The following is a 22,817-nucleotide window of genomic DNA, read 5'->3' as shown; positions in this document are numbered from 1 at the left end:
TAAAGGGATGATATAAGATTTTTCTGGTTTTTTTAAAGAAATGGGCGAGCTGTGACGACCTAGCAAAGGAGAGCTTTTTTAGTAATTGTGTGTGTGTGTGCTGCCAACTGTCGCGAGGGAGGAAACTTACGAGCCAGACGAGTAGGGGGATATACTGAGAAAATTAGGTGCGCGCGTGAGCAGGAGACGAGCAAGGGGGAATATTGTGCTGTGCATTCAAGCAGGTATCACCATGCTGAAAACCTACTCGCAGGGGCTGTGTGTGTGTGTGTGTAACTGCGCAACAAGAGCCAGTAGTAATTCGCGGTGTGTGTGCCCTCCTCGGATAGCCAGCCAGACTGGGGGAGGTTCAGTTGTGGTGATCACTGGTGTCAGCAGGGGATCAGATTGAGCCCTTGCCTTGGAGCTAGCACAAAGGGATATACTGTGGTGCGCATTCAAAAAGGCCATGCTGGAAGCCTGCTTGCAGGACCTATGTGTGTGTGTAATTGCACAGCAAGATCTTGCAATCAAAAGGTGTGCAGGCATTGAAAAGCTCGTAGCTGGGGGTAAGGGGTTCTGATGGCAAGCGGCACATTCTTGATATACAACGAGTGCAATTACATAAAGGGCTTCCTCTGTTTCTGGGCAGTGCTGATGATATCGCAGAGCTCCTGGATAATGTACAACAGCTTGTGAATCCCCATGCAAGGGCCATAATTCGAAGAAGTATTCAGCTAGATATACCTACTCACTTCTTGTAGCAGATTTTCACAGGACAATTTTGTATGGTGGTATAGCCATGAACCCAAGAGTTCACCTGCGACGACTGGTGTATGAAGCAGATTTGTTGAGCCTTATTGCAGAGCAAGCTAGGGGGCTTGAGGGAGGTCTAGTCAAATAATTTCATAGAACAACCTCAGCTGACAATCACATGGGATGGGGGGGTGATTGTGTGTGAGTGTGTGTAATGCTGAGTTCCGGGACTGTTCAAACTTCATCGACAAATCCCATGTTACTGGGGTTTTGGCTTGCAGTGAAGTGCTGATCATTGGCTGGAACATGCAGACCCTCAATCCATTTAAAGTAGTAGCGGGTTTGGAGGTGTCTTTAAAGTCGTGTGCTGGAGTTTTGAGTAGATAGGTTTGTGGTTCCGAACTGGCAGAGAGGCCAAGCTATAGAGGTGCCCCGCTTTGGCTTTCCTCTGTCAACGTGTGTAAATGGTGCAATGAAATCATCTCGACACAATGCCTAGTTTTCCTGTAAAGAATCTTGTTAAGGGAGGAATCACCTTTCATAATCTATTTTCAAGGTGATTGAAAGAAAATACTTAGATACTATAAGGTTGGATTTGTTCGTTGACAATATAGTAAGTGGGACTAGATTTGTTATCTTAGTTGGCATGCCTATTTATAGGGTACGAGGGACAACATTGGGAACTATGATCTTAATCTAGACTTGTCTATGGATTAACCGTTATTGAGCTATTAGCCACTCGATAGGAACTGATGCTAGCTTAGCACTATTAAACCCATTCTCCGTACTCTTTGCAATTAACAATATTCTAAACCATGGGTGTAGTTACTTAAGTGCTTATTTTTCGAGGGTTAAGAGGAGTAGCATCCAAGGTTTTGGAAGTACCAAGGAAAGAGCTACCATACAGATGAAAGAAAATCTAATCATGACACAACATAATCAAGAGAATATGATTAATATTGAAAACTTGGATTTAGTACATAGTGTAACAATTGATGATGGACAAAGAGTTGTCAACTATCTTGTTCAAAAGCTTCAAGATGTTATGGGAAAACCTACTTTGCAAGCCAAGGCTCAAAGCCAAATACAAGCTCTTCAAGTCTCTCCAAGTACTCAAGAAGAGAGAGCTCCTATGAGGCCTCCTAGTGAGATTTTCAAAGGAGGAATCTCTTTGGGTAATGAAGAGGAAATACCGGTAGGACCTCCAAGGCAGACTACTCAAGAAGAATCCATGCATCAAGAACTTTCAAGGGAGAGGTATGAAAATGACACACCCATTACCTTTGAGAATGATGCATCCATAAGAAGGCGACATGCAAGGTTGTCACCCGCGACCCTCCCAAGAACAAGACGAAGTCACTAGGCACTCTCTCCACTACCAATCCTAAGAAGGGAGGAAACAACTCAAGAAGGAGGAAGCGATCACTATTCTCTCCTTCTTGTTCTTGTTCTTCTTCATCTTTCTCATCATCATGCTCCTGTAAGGAGAGCAATGATTGATCACCCAAGAAAGAAAAAAGAAGAGGTAAACAAAGAAGCTATACGTCATGGAAGATGTCACACAAGCTTAAGAAGTTCAAAGACGGAGGAAAGAACATCACTTTCCTTACCTACGATGGAACATTTAGAGAAATTGATAAAGTGTTTGCTTTTATTCAACAATGTGACACAACTTTTGGAGATGAAGATTTTTTGGAATCTTCAAAGTTACAAAATGTCTCCATGCATTTCCAAAAGTCAATCCGTTAATGCTGGGCAAGCCTACGTGCCCAAGGTGAAGCTCCAAAGACATGAAAGGCCTTGAAATTGCTACTATGAAGCGATTACTCGCAAGCGATGCCAAGATAAAGTCCTCATGGAATGGTGAAGCTTGAAGATGGAACCTTATTAGTCTATACAAAACTATGTAGATAAGTTTTGAGAATCTCTCAAGGAATTGTTTACAAAAAGATAGACTTTGCAAAACAAAAATATGATTCTATACAAAAATTGTAGATAAGAATTACATCTCAAATCCAATGTTTACAAGAAGATAGACTTTGCGAACAAAAATATGAGTCTATGCAAAAATGTGTAGATAAGTTTTTGAGAATTACATTTCAAAGCCACTGTTTACAAGAAGATAAACTTTGCAAAACCAAAATATGAGTCTATACAAAAATATGTAGATAAGTTTTGAGAATTACATCTCAAAGACAATGTTTACAAGAAGATAGACTTTGTGAAACAAATGTAACAATTTTGCGCCGGCCTACCAAAAGAGATGAGTGAGTATGTCAACTCACAAAGGCCCAAAACTATTTTGGTAGTCATAGATCACATGATAGTCGCCTTGAGTATTCAGTTCCAACAAGGGAATAAGAAGGGTCCCAAGACAACAAAAGCTAAGGAACAAACTGAGCAAAAGGGAAAGAACAACGTTGTCATGTTGCTTTGTGGGCATAAAATGAAAGATAAGGGTTTGCATGCATTTTTTAGTTCTGACAATGTTATGATTTATGCCAAATTCTGTTATGACAACACATTAATTGAAATGTATGCTAATTGTGGGTTTTGGGACGAGTAAATGAGGTTTGATGCCAATAAGCTAGGATGTAGAGTTGCTATCAAAATGCGATCTTTTAAGGTCAGAAGTGTAGTGCATGACATGCTCTCCATGCCTGTCTTTATGGCTTGTCAATATTGGAGTCTGGACAATGAAGATATGGGAACTTTAAGAATTTTGGGGGATTGGTTTGTTATTTTTGGACCATCTCAAGATGTGTATTGAGAAATTGAATCAAGTTCAATAGGGTTTTTTTTTTTGCTAGTGCTTAGAAAGGGCTACAACACGTGTTTTACAGTGTGCAAATCGGGCATGAATTGCTCAACTTATAACCGGCTCATTTGTCTCTACAGCCTTGGATAGCAGTCTTCGACATCCATGAGTAGAAAAAATTAATGTGGATGCAATTAAAGTTTTGCTCGGTACTATTTTGGTTGATATCTGAGTCAAAGTGCTTCGGAGCCAAAGTGTTTTGGAGCCAAAATGGATTCTTGGCAATGCCTTGGTTGATTTGTATGCCAAATGCAATGCATTTGTCAAAGTAGAAGTTGTGCTTGACAATGCATTTCTATTTTTTTGAATTTTTATTTTTCTATTTATTTCATTCTCTCCTTTTTTAATATTTCTTGAATTTTTTGCTCTTTTTTTTCCTTTTATTTTTTGCTAAATTTTTTGGGTGAATTTGATTTTGTTATTTCTTTAGTTTTTATTTAATTTTTTTTGTTTTTTAAAATGATTTTTTAACACAGTTTAGGTTGTGAAATGTTGTGCAAGGACAAGGTTAAAGATGGAATTGATATTTCAAAAAAATGTCAAGTTTTTTTCAGCTCATGAGACAACTTTCTAGATAGATCGCACCTCAAAATCCATTTTGAAACTCTTGACATAATTCAAGGAAAATGGTGACTTAATAGGACATTAACAAATAGTTAAATACAAAATGCAACTAAAAACACATGCGCACGCCTGTGTGGTGTGCGAGTGTGTTAATTTAGGGTGTGTGAGTATGATGTGTAGTAGGTGTGGGTGTGAGGGAGTGAATGTGTGTGTGTGTGTGTTTTTTTTCAAAAAAAATTTTGAATGGTTATTTTGTTTTGTTTTTGGTTTTTTCTTTTCTTTTAATTTCTAGTTGTTTTTTTGTTTTTTTCTTTTGTTTAATTGTTTTTATTTTTTTGGCTAAAATTGTCTTTTTGGGAACGAGAGAATTTTTGGGGATGGAAGTTTTTCTTTTGGTTGATTTTTTAAAAAACAAAAGAAAATAAAAAAATTAAAAGAAAAAAGCCCAAGATAAAAATAAAGTCATAAAATAGGGGAAAAAAGTATAATTAAGTCAAAAAATAGCCAAAAAACTACACAAAAGAAGAGAAAAGAGATTGAATGCTATTGGAGGTGGGTGTGGGTGTGTAATTTTTCTTTTTAAGAAAACTACAAACAGTGCAAAAAGTAAAAAGCTTTGCCAAGACTCAAAAAATGAGCTAAAAATGTCCAAAAATAGCCAAAGAAACTAAAGAAAATTCACAAATTTACATAGCATGCTTGAGATTGATAATTTGCATCAAGTTTTTTCATTTTCATCATTAAAAAACTAGCAAAAAAGTTACCAATTTCTTTTAAAAAATAATTCAGCCAACTCAACTCTATTTGTAGCACCTGGCAATGTAATTTCATCATTCAAGTAATCATTCCTCACTTTGCTAATCAAATTTGAACCATTTTGGATCGTTTTTTTCTCAATTTCGACCCAAAAATTCGTCTAATTACTAGTTCATTGAGTAAATTTTTGCACATTGGTCCAATACACAATCAAATCAGCACTTGCAACGTCTCAGATGTACATTAATTCAATCGTTTAAATCAATTTGAAAGTGTGTAAATATGCACAATTAACACACTTACAAGCTTACACACACATAATTCTATCGCAATTTTGACAGCATAAGAGTGCAATTTGCATACTCAAAACCATTCACCATAATCAACTTGCACTTTGTCTACACATAGGCACACATCAATACACACAGAATAGCACCAATTTTGATGTGCCCAATCTTCAATAAAACCTACAGATAAATAAGTAATCGAGTGATTTATTGTACTCACAATCGCATCAAGATTTGCGTTGAATTCCAACTTGAATGACACATACACACATGTGTGTGTACATAGAAACCGCTTCTTCGCAATTCACCTACACACAACCAATCACAAGAAACTTATGAGTAGCATCAAATCCATAGAAATTGCACACATTTTATCGATAAGCACACATCCAATGCTTGATTTTTCAATGTACAACATTAAAATCACAAGCGACTAAATTTCACCAGAAATCAACTATTCACTATCACCAAAATATAATATAAAATCTAAACTACTTTAATTGATGGTTAATGACATTTCTACACGCTAATGACTTCGCTAGCTTAGAAACCAATCCCTGGCAACGGCGCCAATGTTGGTGGGTCGTAGCAAAACTCAATCCATCAACATAATTGTCAAACCGATGGATGGAAACCCGACTAGTGCATGGAGACGTGGAGTCAATGAATGTGCAAGAAGAGGATCCTAATAAAGAGAGAGAAGAAGAGGGAATGCAATGCTGATAGCGTGCTAATCAATTCCTACTCTCTAATCTCACAATCAAGAGGACAACGATGCACACGCTCATTAATCACTCACACATAGATCAAAAACTCAAAGAGCTCACAAATCAAGCGAAGGAGAAGAAAAATGAGAGAAGGAAGCAATAAGTAGAGACTAATTAACACTTAACCACACACCATTAACGCAAATGACAAAGGGATAGAAGAATAAGATCACTTAAACTTTCAATTGCATGCCATCAAAAGAGTAGAAGCACAAAAGGAAGCTCCACTACACACATCACCATCCCCACATTCCTCACAAACTTTCAATGAAATCTCTACTCTCAAAAGGATAAGTAAAAAATGACCTAATTTTGACTTTTATACCTAGGGCATAAAAAATATGTCCGGCCATCCTTCAAATGCATAAAATTGAGTGCATCTCTACAACTCCTAGGCATCATGGTAGCATCTCATATACAATTCCGAACTCATGTAGAGCCCGTAAATACATCAAAGGTGCATATACAAATGATATGTCTATCAAAAAATAAAGCATTGTATGCTAAAAATAGCATCACTGAAGGTCATTCATTGCACCCTTTTAAGAATGGGACAACTTGAAATCCATGCAAACTAGTATCAATTTAAGCTGGTATTTTGACTCTGGGTAGGATAATCCAAATTTAGGCGCTATTGTTTGAATTTGGATACAAAAATGTGATTCAAGGTGATCCACTTTGAATTTAGATGGGATAGTTTGAATTTAGGTGCAAAAATGTGATTCAAGATGAGCCACTTTGAATTTAGGCAAGATAATTAGATTAAACATGGTTTAAATTTAGGTAGGCTATTTCAAATTTAGGCGGGATAATCACATATTTTTTAGCGAGCTTGAATTTGAATTTGAATTCGAATTCGGGCGAGATCTTTTAAATCTAGGCGATTATATTTGAATTTTGCTTATACATTATAAGTTTAGACGGTTAAATTTAAATTTGGGTGGGATATTTTAAGTTGAGGCGGATAAATTTGAATTTAAATGAGAAATTTTGATAAGAAAAAATGTTTTGAATTTTAAACCCAAATATCCATAATGCAATGTGTTGTAGGTTAGACAAGTGGTGGACCTTTAAGCCAAACTATCCATGCTACTAGACAAGAGTGTTGTATGCATCAATGTTCAAATGTAGCTTGTTTCAACAAAAGGTGGGACTGACAACTAATGGACAAGTGATGGACCTTCCTTTTCTCCATGCTTGAGTGGAGTCGTGCTTAGACAAATGGCCAAATATTGCTTCCCTCCATGCTTGAAAGGAGTTAGGCTTAGACAAGTGGTGAACCTTGACGCCTAGGTAGGACAAGTGGTGGAATAACGTACATTCCATGATGTAATATAGCATAGCTTGGGCAAGTGATGGACCTTAAAACCCAAGTTTCAGACTCTTTTCCACCTAGAAAAGGAACAGGAAAAACATGATTTCAATTGGGTGGGTGGGAAAGACACTTTTTGCACGATTTTTTGAGTGAGAAAAAAAAAATTCAAGCGTGATTTTTTTTCAATGTTTGGGTAGTCACGCCACTATGACAACCCACTTTAGCTATGTAAAAAGTCACTTTCACATAGAAAAAACTCATTTTCACATGCAAAAGCTCGTTTTTTACATCGCTAATGATCCTCTATTGTCAGGACTTTTCTAAGTGGTAGTTTGAAAATGGGTGTGAAAAGAGCCCTTTTTCTCAACTTGAGAAAGTGTCTGAAACTTGTAGTGCACGCTCATGTGTGTGTGTGTGTGCACACACATGTGTATTTGTGATGGATAGATCATAGAGCCAAGGCTGGTAGATGACGAGTAGGCTACTAATCAATCAAGGATTCATGTGTGTCCCATTGTGATTGCCACAGAATGTGTGTGTCTTTCAACACAAAGATTAATTTCCTTTTTATTTTCAAAAACCTTCCTTAAGGGGATCTCCCATGACAAGTATGTATATGTTTCCTTTTTCCTATATGAGCCACCAATCAAGAGAGTGAGAGGAGAGCACACACTCACACACAATCAAGAGAGTGAGAGGAGAGCACACACTCAAATGTACGCATCAAAATGGTAAAGACCTTCTTCAAAATTGATAAACTCTTATGTTAAAATCTTTTCCATGAGAAGTGGAAAAATTTCAACACTAGGGTTCGTGATTGAGAGGTAAGGGGGTATGTGGGCTTCTTCGTCTTCAGTCCTGTGCGTGCCTCATGGGTGGGGGCCCCTTCGGAGCCCGTTGTAGCGGAGGATGGCTTGGCCTTGGACTCTGTTGTCGGTGGTGTCGGCTTCAGGTGTGTAGTGTTGCTCCCGCACCAAGGTGGTACTCCAGGAGGGGGTACTCTAGCTGGCGGCCCTATTCTGGGCCCTCTCCCTCTCACATCCCCCTCTTTTTTGGAACCAAGGCTCAAAGGAGTCATCAACATGATGAAGGAAGTACCAGATCTTGCATGCCAGATACTTGTAAAGATTGTAAAGATGCTAGTCACTTGCATAACGGCCTTCAATAATATAGAAGCAGTGGAGCATCCTTGGCAGGTATTTGTGGAAGGCACAAGAGGACTATGTTGGAATATGGAAATAGAAGTTCCCAGCAAAAACATCATCATGGGATTATATGCACGAGTCATGCTTTTGCCCTCACATTACATGCAAACCTTTGAGGAGGCATTCATGACAGGAATATTTGAAGTTGACTCCTCCATATTTAATCCCATGACCAAGGATTTACGAGCTCGATATATCGCATATCAGAGCACTCTCAACAATAATCCTTTTAGAGAGCTAGAAACAAGGATGGAAATCGAGGCAAGCATAGAGAAATTTAGGCGACTCACAGGGACACTGGAAAAAAGACTGATAAACTACTAAAGGCAACAATCAAATGCAAATTGCACGAGGACGTGCAATGAATAGGAAGGGGGGAATGTTTAGTGGATACAATGGAATGTCACCTAAAAGCCGGATACACGCCAAACTTTGCTGTATTCAATCATTTTTTCAAAAGAATCTATGTAATTCTGCTGTTGATGATTCTTAAATTGTAATATAGTCAATCATTCCCTATTATTCACTCAGAGCCTACAAGCCTTGTAAATGGCCAATCGCCGTGGGAAAGGGTCCCTAGTTTTTAAGTCAAAACCCTTAGTTTTGAGAGAGACATTATCATTATCTTTCGAATTATTGGATGTCTATTGAGAGCTGCATTTCTGCTACAAGTTGTAATCAATCTTTCTCCTTGTTTGGTGATCAGGGGGGCAGTTAGCCCAGCACAGACCAGCCAGACCAGTATAAGGATAAGCAGTCGGGAGACCAAGGGGCTGAGGATTGGCAACCAGGAAACATTGAAGACTCTCCCTTCTCATTACTCATCTTGGCAAGTGGAAACACCACGCACACTCACACACACTTGTTTAAGTTCACATAAAGGAAGCATGTGCTACCTTGGACATGTGGCCTAGTCAAGCTTAGTGAATAAATACGAGACTCAACTTACTAAATGAGGAACGGTTGATCTAGCCTTAGTCTTTAGCTTTTCCCTCATCTCATTTAATAAAAGCCATAAGCTTACCTTTTAATTAATTAGCTTGAGCATAAGGTCTTTCCACAAACCTTGGAGGCTTATGAAGTTGACCCAAGGCTATGGCCTACTTGCTGCTAATTTAGGACTTGCCAAATTTGGATAACCTTTGGTAAAAATAGAACTTGCACAATTAATTTCTATTTTTAGACTTTAAATGACTTGAGATTAGCACAATCACTTTCTATTTATAGAATTCTATAATTTCTCTTGATCATCTTCTTTGTCTTGAAACTTTGATTAAGGTTTCCCTAGATACATTTATCCTCTCTTGACATGTACCTATGACTACAATAGTTAATTAGCAATTGGGCCATGCTCTTTTATAGACTTTTCGCTTTTAGTCCCAAGCCTTGACGGGTTGGTCTATTAGCACTTAATCAATTTCACTTGTTCTCTTTTTATTTTTCCTGGACTTACATGGCCAATTTAAGTTGAAAAATACTTTTAGAAGGTTAGAAATTAATATTCATGATAGTTCCATTGTTCAGTTTCTTAATCATCTCATAATAGCCAGTTCGTGTCACTCCTTTTCTTTTGGCCAAGAATTCTACCTCTTTTTTTGTTCTAATCCCTGCTGAATATGTGTTGTCATGTGTATCCAAGTTGCTAAGAGTTTGTTTTCCCTGAAATATTAGATGACTTGTATCAATTGGTGGATCAATGTCATGATATTAGAACACAGTTCCATCCCCCTCTGATTTGTTCCTTCTATATGTGCTTCTAGCTAACCCCTCTCCCTAATCATCTAGCCCCTTCTGTATCACGTGTCTAGTCATCATTCTTGGTTCCGAGCAAGACACAAAAGGGAGGAGAAGGAACTTCCAACTTGATGCTCGTATTAGTAGTGAGAGAATTGATTGGCAGATTGGGTAGAGAGGTTGGCACCGATGGGTAGGCTTAAAGAAGGGATCACAGGGGGAGACCTTCGAAGTGGAGTGCAAGGCAAGAGTGATGGGCCACACAATGTTGGCCATAGCTACTATTGTGCTTGCCATTTCCCCTCTTCTTTGTCTCTTGTGCTCCCTCTTCTTCTCTCTTTTTTTTCTTCGTGAAGACTCAATCTTCGCAAAGATCAGTCTTTCTACCTACCTAGAGCCTCTGCTCTCTCTCTCTCTCTCTCTCTCTCTCTCTCTCACACACACACACACACTCACACACACACACACACACACACACACACACACACACACACACACACACACACACAAGCTCTGAATGTGCATAAGTGTTCGGAGCCAATGGGTTCGCTCAACAAGCCTTAGCATGGCAACACATGAAAGGTCTGAGCATTCAAGGAATTCTCAAGCTGTTTAATAAAAAGTATAGATGTGGGTATTGAGAAAACATTGCGCATGCCTCTATGTGTTCACCCATGTCAATTGCTTGCATAATTCCACATGCATCAATATGCAATCATAAGTAGTCACATTCAAAGAGAGGTCCTCCTTTTCCCCTTGATAAAAATAGGGCCATATGCTCTAGCTTATTTTCTCTTTCCTTGTCAAGAAAATCATGCAATCAGCACCATCCAAGAGACAAAATTCCAGATAAAAGTTCATGACAACTTCTTGTATTTTCAATAAGCCTACGGCCATTTGTAGCGAGGCGTAACCATCACTGACTGTCTTTGCTTCTCACTCGAGATTGATGAGAGTTGTCTTTGGAGCACAATGATGATGGCTCATTAAGTTATTGCTGATCACATCATATTATTCCTAGACTCTCGGAATGGTGACAATTTGCTTCTTAAAAACTACGGATTCACGCTTGGTAGGCTTTTATGTAAAGCACTAGAGACTTGTAGAGGGTGGAGAGAGAGAGAGAGAGAGAGAGAGAGAGAGAGAGAGAGAGAGAGAGAGAGAGAGAGAGAGAAGCCAAACGTCAGACGCCATTGTTACTTGATTCTAGAACTGTTTGTTAGTTACAAAGAAGAGACACAAGCCCCTTTTGTGGACCTTAGACTCACACCCATTCGCTCCTCCTTGCACCCATAACACTTACAAAAATGCTTATAGATTTGCACCTTCTACACTTGGCACGCACGGTGGACCCATTGTGAAACAATGAGAGGACCCCACTCCCTTGATTGCCTGGGTTTTACATTTTAAACATGTGAGTTTGGCATTGATTAACCAAAAAAAATTTCCTTTAGCTCACCCAAATCTGGTATGTCTTCTTGCAAGCTTCTTGTCTCCCGATGGTACATCCGGTCTTCTTCTTGCCGTGTATGTCCCCTTTGGATCATGGCTTTAACCTCGAAGATCATCCTCTTGAATCGGCTTAAGGTGCCCTTTTGGCATCCATGCTTCTTTCATTGCTTAATAGAAGTTATGAGAATCCTGCTTCATATTTAACAAACTGCACTTACAGTCATAATGATCCAAATATTCTGATCCATTTTCTGCCATAATGCGCTCATAATGTATCATTTGATGATAACAATTCTGTTACGGCACATGATGCAATCGGAGCCCTCGATGGCAGTCATGACGGAATCCTATTGCTTCATCTTGATCAGGTTGTAATGGCTCCCAAACTATAGCATTGGATAGGGTGGTGACTTTCATAGCATAATAAGGGAAGGGATCAAAATCTGTACGGCACCGCAACAGACTATACTCCTGAGGATGTGTCGCTGCTCTTGAGGCTTTGTCGTTGACGCTTACGGAGAAACTTTTGGAGCGTCCGTTGCTACTACGCAATGCCTTATGAGCGTGATTGCTAATTTTCCGCTGCTGTTGCACTTTTGCAATTGTAGCCTTGCAAACCAGTGGCAACCATCTCCATTCTTGGGAGAAGAGAGCCGCGTCCGTGGTGGTTGCGCATTCAACAACAGGTGCCTCTTTACAGATTTGATCAAGCCTGCATGCTACGTTTAATTCCAATAGCCATGCAAAGGCGTGGTGCTTTTGCTTCTTCTCTAGCCGCACCTCTAGTGGTCGTGTCTCTTAACATCAGAAAAAGGCCTTGGTTGTGTGCTTGATAATCTGCAGCCAATTACTTCCTTGTACTCGACTGCATGTTTGTTGTGCTCTTGAAAGGCTATGCAGCGTCATTGCTTAAAACCCGCTGACGTTGCAGTATGGAAATCGCATTTTTCTTTTGAAATGTTGCAGCAAGAGAGCTCGATCACAGGAATTTTTCGAGCCATCAAACTTCCATAGTGTAACCGCTACGCTAGCCTCCTCACACTTCAAACAAGTTCGTTTCGCTTGCGCCGTATGAGCAAGCGCCACTACAGGATCGCCATGTGTAGAGGGTGGAGGTAGAGAGAGAATGGCGGCAGTTAGAGAGAGAGAGAGAGAGAGAGAGAGAGAGAGAGAGAGAGAGAGAGAGAGAGAGAGAGAGAGAGAGAGAGAGAGAGAGAGAGAGAGAGAGAGAGAGAGAAGCCAAACGTCAGACGCCATTGTTACTTGATTCTAGAACTGTTTGTTAGTTACAAAGAAGAGACACAAGCCCCTTTTGTGGACCTTAGACTCACACCCATTCGCTCCTCCTTGCACCCATAACCCTTACAAAAATGCTTATACATTTGCACCTTCTACAAGACTGATACATGGAGGCCGTGAGCTTTGTTGCCAAGATGATTTATTGAAGGACTATGGTCTCACAAATGGAAAGCGTGTGCATTTGGTTGTGAAAACTTCAAAATTGCAGGTAGTGACAATTAGAACAGTTAGTGGTAAGGAGTATACTTTCAGAATTGGAAAAATGAAGAGTATTCAAGACTTGAAATGCAGATTATCAATTAAAGAAGCTGGATTTGCAGCTCACAAGCAACAACTAGTGTTGAAAGGTCAAAATCTCAAAGGATGACATGTTGATTGAGCAATTTTTTGTGGGGGATGATGTTATAGTGCACTTATTTTGAAGAACATTGTAAAAGTAATAAATAATGCTATTGGGGCTGACATAGCAATTATTAGAAGTTTCTCCAAAAGTGAGGGGCAAGTAACTTGACGTGGCACAACAAAATGAGGAGGCTTGGCTTCCATCAAGCAAAGTAAAAGCAAAATCTTTACCTGACAAAAAGTGGTGATGTTGTTGAAAGCTCATCAAAATGTAGCATATTGTTAGTGGTGTAGATCTCATGGACCACTGTTAATGGAAGAGGAACGCTCTCTTATTTCAGCTTCTGACGGGTCTGGAGGTGTATATTTTATTCTAGAGGATGAATTCGAGTCTTCCATTGTTGTGGTCTTCAAACGAGCTGACGCGAAACCTATGAATAACCCTAAGTGTCTACCAACATCTAATAATGGAGAAGGTCTCAACATCCAAAGTGAGGAGGGTGCCTTGCGTGAGGTGGTGGCTTTTCTTTTGGATCATAAGGTTGATGATGAAACAGGTGAGAAGCTCACTAGTTTTGTAGGAGTCTTCTTGATAGCTTTGGTGAAATGCCGCCATGAATCTTTTGGCCAGTTAAAAACCATAAAAACTACTTCATCCCTTCCAAAAATATGGTCTCTTCAAATATATGTACATACTTGAAGAAATCTTGAAGAGTACATGGGCACAGCATGTTGGGGAAGTGGAAATCTTGAAGAGTACATGGGCACATCATATTTTTATGTTACATGAAGTGCACAAGGTTGCTGTTCTTGACATATGCCTTGCTAATAGTGAAAAAATTGGAGCAAACATATTGGCTTGCAAGGAAGAAGATAATTTTGAACGACGCAGCATGTTGGGGAAGTGGATTCCACGCGTCAAGTGCTGGCATCATGATCATGCCGCTCCTTGCACATGTAGCCATGGCACGCAAAAGCTGCTCAAGTTCGTTGCTACACACGTAACTATGTTTTCCCATCACTATTTGAGTGCACTTTGGCGGCTCGATGCAATGAAGGAACTATGTGTGAGGAGAAGTGGTCCCCCGATTCATTCAATGGAGAGTGTCAACCATAGATAGAGAGAGAGAGAGAGGAGGAGGAGATTGCATGCCTTCTAGACCTCGGTCACTTGCCATCACGCCTCGCACTCTTCCCCTTTCTTCCACTTGCACCTGAAGTTAGCCATGGCAGAGGACGGGCACCACTAGAGATTCCACTACCCCTTCCATCCTCAAGTGGATTAAGAGAGTTTTCACACGCAAAGGGATGCCGAGTTAAGCTAGCTCAACAATTTCATTTTTCTCGAACTAAAAGCTACTACGACAGCTCAGCTTTGTCTCTTTCCTCAAAAACACTACCTTTGAGAGCTTATTTTGCCAATTTTGGTAGAGTTAGCCTAACCAAGGCAACATTACCACTACACAACAAGGAGAGTGACGTAAGAAAACCCTGCCAGCCTCTTTCGTGTGAAACGCACCTAAGGAGCATTGGCTAAGCACATTGGCATTATTTGGATAATATCTAGATTGCTAGCTTCCTTGGCTTTTGAATGGAAGCGTATACCAACTATGCTTCATGTGAGGGTGCATGCACAAGCTACTACTTTGGTAGCTTTGGCAGAAGCATCTATTGTGAATATTAAGAACAACAATCTAGCCAAAAAGCTAAGCCATATATGAAAAGCACTTTTGAGGGTGCAAAAACTAGCTATGTAGAAACTCTATGGGTGGCAACAAGTCCTTTGTTATAGGCTCCTATGCTACACACATGGCATTGTTCAGCAAGGCCTTCAGATAGCTGGACCCACCATGCCCCTACACACATGGCATCAAATGAGCTAACAATCTTATCACGATGGAGGCTTCCCCGTTCATCCCGTTCACATGAATGCCATGACATTTAGTGGGTAAGAAGAGAGGAGAAAGGCTTCGAGTCGGTTTAGGGTGCCAACACTTGACGTGGAGCATTCTGCTTCTTCCTGCAGCTTTCACCACTGTCGTCATTAGGACATCAACTCCTGGTGTTCCCTACCAATTCGCTTCGTGTGCGCGGACAGATAGCTCATGTGAGATGGTCAATGGTGTCACCGCTCCAGGTGTGCACTACATCCATGTCAATTGTATTCCAAGGGCTATAGAGCTGAATAATAAGGGTCTGAATCGACGGAGGCACTTCTGTGACAGTGACAACAAGAGTTGGAAAACCATTGACCTTTTGGTTACCCAGTACCAACTGAATAGCTTGGAGGTTTTGCTGATCCACAAAGTGATGAAAAAGCTTGACAATGTAGTGATGCCTATTTGTGCCTGGAAGCAGTTTCTTATGGAACCCCATCCTAAAGACATTTACCATACAATGATGCATAATAAGAATTGGTCTAACCCCCTTAAAAAGTTATCGAAAAAACAATGGCCAGAGGAAAGGTGGGAGAAAGTAATGGAGAACATCTGGAAGCCAAAGGTTCCGCAACACATGAAGGTATTTCTATGGAAGGTAATTTGGGGTTCTCTACCGACAGGGGTGAAGATTCAAGAAAGAGGGATTGGGTCAGATCGATGCTTGGGGTGCACGTTGGCTAGTGAAGATCAGGCCCACCTCTTCATGGATTGCCCAACTATCAAAGGCCTCGCAGGGAAAATATGCAAGTGGGTCCAAAGAACATGGAAAATTGGTTTTTACAAGACTCATCTATTCCTTGGAGGGAAGAATTCAGGTGGCCCTGCCATCCTCATCAGCACTCAAATCGTCAGGTACTTCTTCTTACATAATGTATGGCAGACAAGGAACCACCGTGTGTTTGAAGGAGGTCTTGAGGTGGCAAGCTTCGTAGAAATTCTAATATGGATGCTCAGGCGCAAGCAACACTCGGAGGATTGGTCTAGGACTACTTGTGCCTTGTTGTCAGCAGAGAGCATGCCTAGGACGGGGAAAAATCTTGGCTATTGGTAATTAAAAGATCTCAGAAGAACATGATAATGGACCTTATGTATCGAGGATAAGGGGGCAAGTTGGTTGGGGTGGCTGCCCTGATAGCCGTTGTAATTATGGTCCCTCAATGATGTCATGGCTCAACAAGAGCATGACAAGACCTTGTATCTATTTGGGTTGATTAATATAATACACTCACAATAGTGAGTTTTGCTTTTAAAAAAGTCGAATTTTTCTTGAAAATAAAGGTCTAATGTATTGAAGCCTTTATATCCAACCAGGGATATCTGCGTGCTTTTTCTCACTCTTTCAAATTTCAAAGTGTTAAAATTAATCCAGGATGTTATGGAGCATATTTTTAATTGTAAAATATGTTTTTCTTTTCTTTTTTTCTTTTTCTTTTTTCTTTTGAAAACTGAACCGAATTAGAGAAGGGGGGGGGGGGGGGAATACAAATATAGTGTGGTGTGCTCACTACAAGACACCTGAGAGAGAGACTGGACCAAACTAAGCTTGCCCTCAATGAGTGAGGCAGCTCCTTATATTGAGCACTGGAAAGGCTACATGCCAAGAACAGTAGAAGTGTCCTCCCACACTAGGTGGTCGGACACACGACCACACACCACACCTCCCCCCTTAGGGAGAAAAAGATGGACATCTTTTTACAATGTTGGGCTGAGAATGGACTTCACAAGAGAGATCAACTCCGACGCCTCATCTGGGGGGAGTGATCATACAACGACTCAAGGATTAGGGACTGAACTTGGGGGCTAGACTCAACATTGTGCCGATCATCATCAAGGCATGGAACTTAAACATCTCGCTTATGCAAACACTAGGTCGCTATCCCAATGAAATGGACAAGACGAGGAAGGACTGAGGGCTAAATCATAACGAAGAGATAAATTTTTTGTGACATACATCCCTTCCCGAAGGAGTTTGGTGTGATGATAATGGTCATTGAACAAAAACTAAATTGCGACATGAACTAAAGATGAAAAGACTATCACTAAACACATAATGAAAGCTTGAGCTTCACGATTGTAGCACTGCTTCATGACCAGCAAGACTAGAAGGTTGGGCACCTCTGCAACAAAGCTGCAGCAACTCTTGACGATTTGAGCATGTTGAAAACAAGAACAATTGAAAACCATCCGCAAACCAAGACAACATAATATCCCAAGAGAGTGGGACACATAGTGGACTTTGACAGTACATTGTTGTACGAAACATTGATGAAAATCAAGGCATGATAACCAGCTAGCCCCTCCTTTGCAGAGGGGAGCAGTAGGAAAAATAAGTCCAGCTTTAAGATTGAATTTCTCCTCATGTGGCGCACACTCTGATGCTGCATTACCGTCACTATCACTTCCCTCCCTTTCTGGATGTGCAGCAGCCATGGCAAGAAAGATATGATGCAGAGCCAAAAGACTCTCTTCTAAATGCCTCACCTATGCATTCCTTTCCTCTATCTGATTTACAGTTGCTTCAAGCTTGACCTGCCCACCGTTCCCTTTCTCTTCGATGGCTTTGTGCAAGAAATTCTCTGTTTCACCTGCCTCTATCATCTCAACCACTTCTTCGTTCGCAATTTGCCCTGTGAGTGCAAAAACCCGCCTACGAACATCATCCCTATGATCATCTCTCACCTTCTTCTGCAATGCAGAAAAGTCATCCATGAAGCCCTTCAACTTGCACCTCAAACCATTGGTTACAAAGACCCTAACCCTATCAACGGAGCTGTTTTCATGGCAGCCGGGCAGCCTTTTGTTATTCATGTTGTCTTTATTGAGAGAATCAAGGCTAAGTTTGATGGATCGGGCCTGTGACATGATGCTGTCCATATCTACCTGCATTTTGGATTTGAGGGCGATGGAGTTCTTGGGGGATTGTTTGGACTGCTCCTGCTCCAGGACATGGAAAGCTTGGCGGAGAGCTTCGGTGTTGAAGGATATGGAGTCAACCTTCTCGAAGAAGGAAGAGAGGTTGTCATTGACGAGCTGGGTGTTGAGGCTGTACGAGTTCTGGCTATGGCTGTGGATGGCAGGAGCAGAGGAAGAAGACGACGAAGGTGAAGGTGAAAGAAGGGGTTCGTGAAGATTGTTCATTATGGTGAAGCAGGAGGTAAGCAGCATGGCAGCAATAATGCAGGTATCAGCTGGGCTGGGGCTACAACTGCGATTGCAGACAACATGTTCATGTTGATGGCGAGAACAGAGCAAGGAAATCCTACCCAGGCTCATAGACGTAATTGGCCATAGCTACCTGAAGCGCAAGAGAAATTGATCACCAAGAAAACTTCCTAACTACCTAGGGCTCTGCCCGCCGCCTCCACCAATGTGGTGTGCTCACTACAAGACACCTGAGAGAGAGACTGGACCAAACTGAGCTTGCCCTCAACGAGTGAGGCAGCTCCTTATATTGAGCACTGGAAAGGCTACATGCCAAGAACAGCAGAAGTGTCCTCCCACACTAGGTGGTCGGACACACGACCACACACCACAATAGCATCAAAGGGAGGGAGAGAGGCAGTCCCAAAACATCATACAATGACGGGCAATCTTCTTTCATGAGAAGCCTTTCTCTAGAATAGAAGGTAATGAGCTTAGAGGACCATCGCTAAGATATGTTTTTATGTACACATTGCCTTGAAAAATTGAGGATGCAATTCAAATTGTTGTTTATCAAGGCAATGATCTCTAAGGTTTTTAATCCTTTTGCAAGGAATATCCGTGAGCTGAAGTTTTTGACGTTTTTGGTTTGTTGGAATCTTTGCAAATTCCATTCTCCACGCACCTTAGGTTCCATTGAACAAAAAGCACACTAAGGCCGGGTTCAAATGACCCAACAGCGAAGAGCCCGAGTTACATTTTACTCCTCCCCCCTCGTTCACAAGAGGTGGTGGCAGAATATGATGTGTATTTTTGACTTGCATTCTCAACCAGTGAGCTATAGCCCAGTGGTGGTGCTGAAGGTTTTGCACGTAATGGAACCATTTCAACCTTTGCGGAGCACATTTCACGTTGAAAAGTCGGTGGTAGCGAAGATCTTCCAAGGGGGAAGGGGGGCTGGCGGCGGGCCGGTTTTAAAGGGGGTCCAAAAATGAGCCATAAACTTTTTGCCAAATGAGAATTCTCCACGTAAGATTCGTGCCCCTTTGGTTTTGCTTTCTCCCCCCTCTTTTGAACCCGGCCTAGATTCATTTCCCTGCAATGGCAGGAATCAAATTCACGACCTTGGGGTTCCAAAGAGGCCTTTGAGCTTAGCTAGTCTACCACAGCCATTTACGTGCTCTGAATGTCACACTTCACATGGTAATGCCTACATGTGGCTCTTGCCCAATGGTATGCGATCCTTGCCCGACCATGTTTCATGGCGCACCTCCCCTTGTGGGCCCTCTCGTGTGTTGTTTAAACAACTTAAAAAATTAAAAAAACTTTGGTGTCCTGCACATTTCTAATGCAAAAGAATTACATTATCTTTTTTTAGACAAGCATGCATTGATGGAAGAAAACACCACTAGACTACATGTTGCTTACACTAGCGTAAAGGGGCTAGTATGATCCGACAGAGGGAAATCCATATTAGTATGATCCGTATTATTATAATTTAATCTTGCCAAAGGATTAATAGGTGGTGCCGATTTTGCATTTGGAGTTGAAGAAAAGATAGCTCATCCCAAGCTGTCCTCAATCCAAAGGCCGTCCCATCATGAATCACAACTATTTTGAAGATAATTTTACATTTTATTTGATGTTCCCCTCGTTTTGGACCATGTCCACTACTTGGCTTTCTTTCTTACCTAGCTTTTTGGAACAAAAATTGAGCTAAGCCTACATGGAACTCAATTTCACATTATCTCTTGAGTTTTACAAAATCCATCTATTGTTCGGGTGGCTTTAGCTTCCGTGTGCAAAATTGAGAATGTTAATGGACAAACTCAAATTGGATGAAGACAAAGATGGATGAGTGAGAGAGAGAGAGAGAGAGAGAGAGAGAGAGAGAGAGAGAATTCATAATTGGATGGAACTTCTAAAGCCCAAGACCTTACACCTAAGCCTAGTAAGAGCCATCATTAAAACTTCCTCAAAATTTTGCACAAGTCATTGAACAACTTCTTGAAGTGGTTCTCCATTCAAAGGGACCATGACATAGAGGATGAATATAGAAGGGATTGTAGCCACATGGAGGGTGAGCAAAGGACTGACGGAGAACATGATAGTTGTGAGGATAGATACAATAGATATTCTACCAGTGATAACAATACTGGACACAAAGACTGGAGCAGGAGGGATTGGGATGGTGGAAAGCCTAGCTCTTGAAAATGGCATCAAGTGTTTTTTGGGGAGTTTGGAGGGCCAAGCATTGTCTGGCTTCCACGTAAGGATTTGCCCCATATGCATTGCAGTAAAAGCGCAAGAGAGGGTATATATTCAAAACCGTGGAGGCAATGTAGACATCCAGTTGGAGAGAAGGAGCTTGAAGCTCCTGACCATGGTGCTCATGCCCTAGCACTGTGTCAGGTAGTGGTGTCCGTGGGCTAGCGGCACTGGCTATCGTTTGCATGGTGTGTGATGATGTGGCTGCTGCTATTGTTTGCCATGGACGGCATGTGGTTGATGATGATGACATGGTAGAGCCACTTGGGGCCTCGTTCCCACATGCCTATAAGAAGTCCCTTGTTTTTAATCAAGAGGATGCTCCCTTAGCCGTTGTCACGGCGACGTGACATCCCTTGAGGGGGCTGCTCACATGCCTTGGCACTCCAGTTGGTTCGAGGATTGGAACTAAGAGGTGGTCCACATGCAAAGAGAGAGAGAGAGAGGGATGGAGATGGAAGGTTGCGGATCTGTCAAGAGCATGCAAATATGCTAAATATGGATTGCCAAGTAGGTGGAGTGTATGAGAAATGCCAAAAAGAGGCTCAAGTTGGACTGCACGAGCCAAGTTAAACCAAATTTTTCTTTTTTGAGTTTTTTGCGCTCTCCTATAAGTGGATTTTTTTGTAAGTTGAAGTGGTTCTTTTCCTTGTGGTTGTGCGAGAGGACCGTTGTCTCGTCGAGGAAGCGGCTATTGAAGCTATGGATGTTGTACGGAGCCAGGAAGGCTACCAGTTTGTGTGTTGATCTCACGGAGCAGTATGCCGGCTTGGAGCAAGTATTGTATATGGTTGTTTTGAGAAGAGAATCCATCATTTCTGTATGTTTTTGTCGATTCCCCCTTCCCCCTTCTCTTCTCTGCTTGTGTGCATGCATTTTCATGTATTTGTTGGCAGGTGTGCCGGCCCGAGGTCGGTTGTGCAAAGAGAGATTGAGAGAGGTTGTGTGTGTGTGGAAGGTTGTGAATTGAGCATTGCAGATTGATCAAGCTTGTTTGTTGTGTGGTACTAAGTGTGTGCGTATGGTTGAGTGCAAACGGAGGTTAGCCTGTGGATTGTGTTGAGTTTGAGGTGAACTCTACTGGATTGGGGTGTTGTGTATATCATGGGCTTAGAGAGGCGTGTTGATTGTGTTCCAAGTGTGTTCCCCTTTCCCCCTTTCCAACGGTCTCTACTACAAACTATAGATAAGTCTCTATCCAATCTCTTAGATGGGGAACATAGATTGTGATCCATGTTCAATCGCTTCTGGACTTGAAATTTGGTGAGTTGATAGACTGTGATGTTTGTAGTCTATCCTCAAAATCTAATTTATATTGGAACAATTTTTGTCAGTCAAAAGTGAAATCTTGGGTATGTTCTAGTGTTTTTTACCAATTTCTATTTTTGCACCTTTTGGGTCACCTTTTCAAATCTTTTTGCCAATTTGTCTTTGGGAAATATGTTTCTATAGATCTTAGCTACTCTTTGTTTAATTTTTTAGCCAGATTATTTGATAAGGTACATGGAGTACGATCCATGCTTAACCTCCTTTTGATATGAAACTTGGTAAGCTTGTAGTCTATGTTATTTAGAAGCTACTCTCCAAACCTTCTTTGATTTGGATCACAAAAAGTAGAAAATCCCCAAATTTTGGTCAATTGGATTGGCTTTAGGTGATTTTTTACAATCTCCTTGGTTTGAGTGTGATTTGGAATTCAATTTAACCCCATACTTTGGTTTCATTTGCTTGAAGTCTGCAGGTATTCATTGGTCTCAATTCTACATCAATCTATCTCGGGGGGGACATGGATTGAGATCCATGTTCCACCACAAAATCTGATGAAACTTATCAGCTTACTTCTTGTGAGTTTCCTAAGCCCTTGGACACCAGTGTTTTAAGTTTTGATCAGTTTTCCAATCTCTACCATCAAGATTTCTCAATTTTGGAGTTACGCTCCTTTTTGCCAAAATATGATTTTCATCCCTATTTTCCCTAAACTTTTTGGCCCAACTTGATGAAATGGTTTCTAATTACCCTACTCCTATGTGCTACAAACTTGAAACAAAACAATGCAAATTAAAGTTGGATCAGAAAATGGAACAGTACTCTCAAAGCATCGAGAAGATTTGAAGAATGAAATGCTTTTGGTATCTCACTCACAACTCTTTTTGCCTCTCAAAGATAGATCTAGCCAATCCCTCAACTCTAGACT

General features: G+C 41.0%; 1 protein-coding gene and 1 pseudogene across 1 annotated transcript; one reads left to right on the top strand and one right to left on the bottom strand.

The window, feature by feature from the left end:
* The first annotated feature begins 10,370 nt into the window (after positions 1 to 10,370).
* LOC147425235 (phosphatidylinositol 4-kinase gamma 4-like) lies at positions 10,371 to 14,395 on the top strand (annotated as a pseudogene).
* Positions 14,396 to 17,565: 3,170 nt separating this feature from the next.
* On the bottom strand, positions 17,566 to 18,559 carry LOC147425234 (syntaxin-132-like). Its single transcript, XM_086500582.1, has one exon. The coding sequence runs from the start codon at positions 18,485 to 18,487 to the stop codon at positions 17,696 to 17,698; it is 792 nt and encodes a 263-aa protein (XP_086356708.1). The 5' UTR covers positions 18,488 to 18,559; the 3' UTR covers positions 17,566 to 17,695.
* Positions 18,560 to 22,817: the final 4,258 nt, after the last annotated feature.

Source organism: Adiantum capillus-veneris, chromosome 25 (genome assembly GCF_014529385.1).
Source record: "Adiantum capillus-veneris isolate H3 chromosome 25, ASM1452938v2, whole genome shotgun sequence".
NCBI classification, from domain to species: Eukaryota; Viridiplantae; Streptophyta; class Polypodiopsida; order Polypodiales; family Pteridaceae; genus Adiantum; species Adiantum capillus-veneris.
Note: the sequence above shows the minus strand (reverse complement) of the source record. Positions and strands in the feature narration are given on the sequence as shown.

Coding starts and splice junctions, on each gene's coding strand:
- LOC147425234 (XM_086500582.1), bottom strand. CDS start 18,487: ATGAGCCTGGGTAGGATTTCCTTGCTCTGTTCTCGCCATCAACATGAA.